The following is a 7,220-nucleotide window of genomic DNA, read 5'->3' as shown; positions in this document are numbered from 1 at the left end:
GTTTCAAACTGCCAGCTCAGAGGCCGGCAAGGCAGGCGGGGAACGTTGGAGTCCTCCTTCACTGAAGCAAGCAAGCCTCATGTTCGCTTCCAGTTGCCTGGCTGCCGGCCGCCATCTTGGCTGGCAGTTAATTTGCATATCGCCCTGATTAGCCAATGGGAAGGGTAGCGGTCGTACGCTAATTACCATGTTTCTCTTTTATTAGATAGGATAACTCACAAAACATACAATTCACCTGTTTAAAGTATACAATTCTCAAGGTCATGAAGTAGTTTATCATTCTAGGAAGAAACACATACTCATAAGCCAGTGGTTCTCAACCTTCTGGCCCTTTAAATACAGTTCCTCATGTTGTGACCCAACCATAAAATTATTTTCATTGATACTTCATAATTGTAATGTTGCTACTGTTATGAATCATAATGTAAATATCTAATATGCAGGATGGTCCTAGGCGACCCCTGTGAAAGGGTCGTTCGACCGGTAGCGATGACGCACAATGACCGGTAGGTTAGGTTGTTGCTGGGACCCTGTCATCCCTGAATCTGGTTCACCTGCACCGAATTCCCTTTCAATGTGCATTAATCTGTGCACCGGGCCACTAGTTTATATGTGTTACAAATTGATAACCACATTAAGTTCTAGTTAAAATCCATAATCTTACATAATTAAAAATTTTTTCTTTTCGTAATAACTGTTAAGATCTACTCTCTTAGCAACCTTCAAATATACAGGGTGGAGCAAAAGTAGATTTATAGTTCATATGAAAAATAGTATAAATAATAAATAAGAATAAACTCTGTGTTTTGTGTACTCACAACTATAAACCCATTTTTGCCCCAACCTGTACAATAGAGTATAGTTAACTAAAGTCATTATGGGCACATTTTTGTGTGGACACATTTTCAGTTCTCTTGGGTATATAGGTAAGAGTGAATTCTCGGGTGGTAGGTAAATTTAACGAATTGAGGAACCACCAAACTGTTTTTCCAAAGTGGCTGCACATTTTTTCTATTCCTATCAGAAATGTCTAAGGGTTCTGGTTCCTCTACATTCTCACCAACATTTTTTGTTATTTGTCTTTGAGTTTAGCCATCCCAGATGGTATGAAATAGTATCAAATGTAGTTTTGATTTGCATTTCTCTGTCTTTGTTTCTGATTTTAAAATTTTTCTTCCTTTTCACTTTCTTTGGGTATTTTATAATGTTTATGTGATGTGTCTCTTCTAGTTTAGTCTTCATTTTTTTTGAATAATCTTTTCTTATTTTGAATTCTTCCCTAAAATTTTCACCTCACTTCCTAGCTTTTCTTGGTTTGATCGGTGTATGTCCTGTCCTGTCACAACCCATTTTGAAATCAGAGGAAGCAGTCTTGGCCGTTTATGGACATGCCTTTCTGCCATATTTCATTGTCTAAAGCAGTGGTACTCAACCTTCCTAATGCCGTGACCCTTTAATACAGTTCATCATGTTGTGGTGACCCCCAATTTCATTGTTACAAATTGAACATAATTAAAGCATAGTGATTAATCACAAAAACAATATGTAATTATATATGTGTTTTCCGATGGTCTTAGGCGACCCCTGTGAAAGGGTCGTTTGACCCCCAAAGGGGTTGCGACCCATAGGTTGAGAACCGCTGGTTCAAAGGACTGTTGGTCCCTTCCTTATCCTATATAATAAAAGCCTAATAGGCTGTGTCCAACCGTTCAACCAGTCACTATGACGTGCACTGACCACCAGGGGGAAGACGCTCTGACCAGTAGGTTAGCTTGCTGCTGGGGTCCAACCAATCAGGACTGGGTGAGATGGGCTGGACATGCCCTGGAGCCCTCACTTAGCCCCTCCCAGGCCCCAGTGTGGTCCCTCAGCCTGGCCTGTGCCCTCTTGCAATCCAGGACTCCTCGGGGGATGTCCGCATGCCAGGCTGAGGGACCCCCACCACCGGTACACGAATCCGTGCACCAGGCCTTTAGTCTTACCTAATAATGGACAGACATGTAAATTGACCGTCCCTCTGCTAGGCTCATCAGCCAATCAGGAGAGTATGCAAACTAATCCAACAAAGATGGCGGTTAATTTGCATATGTAGGCGAGAAGCAGTGGAGCGGAGACTGAAGGCTCCGGCTGGAGCAGTGGAGACTGAAGGCTCTGGCCGGAGTGAAGGCCTGGGTCCCGGGTGCCGGAGGAAAACCGGTGCCAGCAGCCAGGGGAAGGGAAGGCCTATTGCACGAATCTCTTCGTGCACCAGGCCTCTAGTTTTTCTATAATGGCGGTACATGTGGTTCCACCTTGGTACTTTTGGTTGCTCATTTTAGGTGACATTAGTGTTCTTGTATCTTGAGAAGGACAGAAATGAAGGGCAGCTTGTCTCCTGAGAGTTTCTGAGCTGTCCTCCTGTCTCTGTTGTTGCCATCCTGGTGGGGCCAGCTCTAAGAGGATGTGTGCAGAGCAGGCAGTGCCACCCTGTGCTTGTGGTCACTTGGTGGGGGCACGCCTCACAGTGTCCACGGTTGGCAGGAAGAATGGACTGTAGAGAGCAGTACAAGCTGGCTTTCCTTCTCATTCCTGTTCCATCCTCTGTGCACACACATACCACCACCACCACCAAATGGGCCCCTGACCCAGTTCCTGCAGCAGGCGTCTGTGAGGGTGTGAGGGGCTGCCCACCACCTCTGCTAGTACCACCACAGGTGTGTGCTTGGTCCAGCAAGTGGACTTTTTCCTGAGAGACTGAGTGAAGGCTTTGAGGTTTGAAAGCATGTACTGGAGATCTTCAGTATCATTTTTTGTCCCTACTTAGCCCTCCTATATTTTATTTGTCCTATATTTTTATATTTATCTCAAGGTTCCAAGAAAATCACTATAGTATAGATCTCTGGAAAAGTTTATGTCAGTGTTTCTGAATTCTAGGATTGAACACTAAAATGAGAAGACAGTGTAGGACATGGAGCCCAGAGGGTATAGAAGAATCGTCCCTAATACAAGGGTGATGGGCATCTTCAACTCCATTTGGGCTGAGCAGGTGGTCTTTATTTTCAACCAAACACCCCGATTCTCAGAGTAGAAAGGACCCGAAGGCACTAGATGCATCGCCATCTTGTGTTGAAAGGGGATGGGATGTGGAGCTGGAAGACCTCTAAGCAGCTTACCTATTCTGAGCCTCTGTTTTCTTATCTGAACAATGACCTTTTGAAGGTAAAGACCATTAATGTTTTCTTCAGCAACAGTCAGTCTCTGACAGTGGGTCTCAGCCCTGTCCATGTCAGCCCTAGGGGACACTGGCTTTGTTTGGAGACAGGGTTGTCACAGCTTGGCTGCAAGTGCTGTGGACTTGTGTGGGCAGAGGCCAGTCATGCTTCTAACCTCCCTACAGTGCACAGACAGCCCCTGACAGAATGATGAGGTCCAAAATGCCGTGATGCCAGGTTGAGAAACCCATGCTCTAGGATGTAAGCAACTGAAAGAGCTCAGTCTGTCTTCATGGTTCCGTACAGAGAGGAAATGTGCTGAGTCAGTCTCAATGTTCCTTTTTTTCCAGAGAATTGTTTTTAAATCTGTTAGGAAGAGGGGGAGACCCCTTCAGAAGAGTTAAGCCACAAACACATATAGTGATTATCAGTGCAGACTTCCTTCTTGTTGAGGTTGCCCAGCAATGATTGTGTCATTTCTTCATTTCCCAGTAGAAATGGACGTCCCCGCTGCCTGTTACGTGCAGATATCCCTTTGGAGGTCATGTGCAGGACAGGCGTAGTTTGAAACTTCAGAGTAGACTTACTGAGAGACCTTTTTTTACTTTAAATGACTCAGTGCTCTTCAAGTGGGGATCTCCCTCATTGTCAGCACATTAACTACAGGGAAGTTGAGGGACGGGGACACAGGAGGAACTGCTGAGATGGAGAAGCTTCTGCCAGATGCAGGTCAATCAGAAGCGAAGACAGAGTATGTTACAGTGTAGAGGATGTATGTAGAGTATATAACAATGTACAGAGAGTGTATACAGACTTACAGTGTGTATGGAGTATATAACAGAATGTAGAGGAAAGTACATACACTGCCCTGGCCAGTGTGGCTCAATGGTTCGAGAGTTGTCCCAAACACCAAAAGGTGGTGGGTTTGATTCCCGGTCAGGGCACATGTCCAGGTTGTGGATTTAATTCCCAGTTGGGATGCGTGCAGGAGGCAACTGACTGATGTTTCTCTCTCCCTTCCTCTCTCTCTAAAATCAAGAAAAACATTAAAATGTTATAAAAAATAAAAATCTATTTTAAAAAATAAAGTACATACACTGTATTCTGTTCTTGAATCTGCAGTATCATTAGGCCTCGTTAGCACCCCCGTTTCCCACTGTTTATCAAGAGTTGCTAATCGCTGTGTAATTCATTTTAAACAGGGCAAGCCTCCTTATGCTGCTTCAGCAGAAGAAGTGGCCAAAGAACTGAAGTCGCGATCTGGGGAATCCAAGTCCTCCGCCATATCTTCAGACGGGTCCCTGGCTGAAAATGGAGTGGTGGCTGAGAAGCCAGCTTCCCAAATGAATGGGAGTGCAGGCGACACCAGGGCCCCCAGCCACTCGGAAAGTGCCTTGAACAATGACTCTAAGACGTGCAATACAAATCCTCACTTAAATGCACTAAGCACAGACAGTGCTTGCCGTGGAGCTGATGCTCTGGAGGCAGCTGTCTTAAAGCAAGAAGAATAAACTTATTTTTTATAGAGGGTGAAGGATGCTGGAAGGGTAAGGATTTAGGAATATCTGGAGAGAAAGAGAGCCTACAGTTATGTACATTTTTTCCTTTCCGTAAGAGAAAAATGAGGACTTTGGAAATTCGGATCCCTCTTTGATATCAGAGATTTAAAAAACACATTTTTAGTTTTAACCAGTTGTAGTCAAAATGCTACAATAAACAAAAACAGAGAAAGAAAATGAAGAGCATTTGACTCCCACTCTTAAAATGAAGTACACACAAAGTTTAAACTGGTTATGACAAAAGCCTATAGTTGTGTTTCTTGAACTATAAAGAAAACAAATTTTGGCAGTCTTTAAGTATATATAGCTTAAAATATCATTTTTAGCATTTGGCACCATATGTATGCCATTATCTTTGATTTTGCATTACTGTTCACAAGAAAGCTTTGTTTAAGGCTTTGATTTTATGATTATGAAAGAAATAAGGCACAACCACAGTTTTTCTTTCTTACTTAAATTTCATCACTGTTGATGTGGTTCTTTTGTGTTAAAAGAAAAAGTGCAACTATCAAAACAAAAAATTATAGAGTAATATTGCCGTTCTGCTGATTTTAAATATACAGTACATCATACATACTTTACAAGCAAGTTAAATGGAGATAAAGTTGAAATCATAGAAGATGCAAATGACCTTTCAAAATCAATACAATGTGTTCTGAAACTTTTTGTGACTTAAATACCATGCATCTGTGATCAATGAACTATGTGGTTTTGAATCGAATGTAGACCATTAGTGCTACTACTTGAGCTAAACTTCTGCATGGTTCATAATTTTTAAAGTGTGTAGTTAATATTATGCATGTTATTGTCCTTTCTTCCATTCTTACCAGTATGTGCCCATTTGCAAAACAAAAATGCTAATAATCAGTAATAGTTCTATAAAAGATGTTAACTCTGTTTAGTCATTGACTGATCTTGCTCTAACCTTAAAATTTTGTGATTATTGACCTCTGTTGCATTTATTCTAAAACACCCCAAAATTATCTAGCTGTTTCGAATATCAACATTACCCTGGTGTATTCACTGCTGTATGCATTACTGTTCTTTGTTGCTGTTTTATTCCTTCATATTAGCAAAATATGAAATTCTGTGAAAAACAAAAAAAAATCCCTTTGATCTTTAACCCCCCCCCCCCTTCTGTAGCAGGAAACAAATTGCTTGTTCTTGAGAACTTTCCCATCAAGAATTTAGTAGAAGCAGGTATACTTATATCATTTTGATGTTTTTGTTAATGTTTCCAAACAATGTACTTTGAAATCAGAATCACTTCTTATTCGTTTTCATATAATTCTCCTGATGCTCTTCATCACACATTAGTGATCAGAAACGAGATGTAATTCCCCAATCCCTGCCCGCAAGACCTGAGTAGGATCTTACTGTAAGTTGAAGGGAGTTTTGCCCTAACTCATGGATTGTGCAAGAATGAACTGCTGTTGGGTTTGACTGATTGTAGATGGGTTGTGGTGTGGTGTATTGAAGGCTATTGAATGCAACTTACAATGCTTAATAAAAATCTTTATTCTTTTAGTATAAAGTATGGTGTGACTTTTAAATTCCTTGTATTTTACTGAAGTTTAATTCAAATTGAAACAGCTACTGAAGAGCTTGGTCAAATAAACAAGATTGAGAAATATTTTGTCCTTTGCAAGTAATTCCAGGTTTCCAGCTCTAAAGGAATTTACATACATCGTTAATGTGGAAATGATGCTGGTGTCTGAGTTTGTTACAAAGAAGACAGTCCCTCTGATAGAGTAGGCTTAGAAATAGAAAGTTATTGTTTCTTAAAAAGCCCAAGGAAGAAATAAATTTGGTCTTGATTAAACCACTTTTTAAACATTAGCCAAATCCATACTTTACTCGGCTTTTTACTCAATGTCCCTTTTTGTCCTGGGGTCCCCTACATTACATTGGTTGTCCTGTCTCCTCCAGCTCTTGTCTGGCAGTTTGGAGAGTGCTGCTGGGCATTTTGTGGAATGTCCCTCCTCTGGGGCGCATGCAGTTAACACGGCACCAGTGGACTGACCTTACCTGGCTGTTGGTCAGGTTTGCGACCTGTAACATCGCCCCACCCTACCTGCTCCTGGGGGGTCAGGCACCGCCCGCACTGGGAGGTGGGGTATGAATTTCCCGAAGTTATTTGGCGTTACTGTGCCGGGCAGCCGTGTCTTCCCCGCCCGCCGTGTTTTTACATCAGTGAGTTCTGAGTGCTGAGCACAAGATGGGGCGACAGAATTCGTTTTTACTGGTGCCTGTTTTCTGAGAACCCATTGTCAATCTCCCGTGCTCTGACCCCTCAATGATGGTGCCGAACTAGGAAATGCTACTTTAGCAGCACTGTTCTGGGGGTTCCAGCCATCCTATCAGGACCACACTATCATCACCGCAGAGCAGCTTTCACCTACTGCAGGCGACACGGCTGGAAAGCGGCGAGGCGTCCCGAGCCTGCGGCCGGCCTCCGCCCAGGGCTGGC

The 7,220-nt window shown here is 42.7% G+C and overlaps 1 protein-coding gene across 1 annotated transcript in view; it reads left to right on the top strand.

Moving 5' to 3' along the window:
• The window catches only part of FAM120A (family with sequence similarity 120A), a 103,341-nt gene extending 97,057 nt beyond the window's left edge, over window positions 1-6,284 (top strand). Inside the window, exon 18 of the mRNA XM_014534195.1 lies at window positions 4,394-6,284. Coding sequence (XP_014389681.1) covers window positions 4,394-4,702 — 309 coding nt within the window. The 3' untranslated portion in view covers window positions 4,703-6,284. The remainder of the gene's footprint in view (window positions 1-4,393) is intronic.
• The last annotated feature ends 936 nt before the right edge of the window (window positions 6,285-7,220 follow it).

This window comes from Myotis brandtii, unplaced genomic scaffold (genome assembly GCF_000412655.1).
Source record: "Myotis brandtii unplaced genomic scaffold, ASM41265v1 scaffold1260, whole genome shotgun sequence".
Taxonomy (NCBI): domain Eukaryota; kingdom Metazoa; phylum Chordata; class Mammalia; order Chiroptera; family Vespertilionidae; genus Myotis; species Myotis brandtii.
This window is presented reverse-complemented; position numbering and strand designations above follow the sequence as displayed.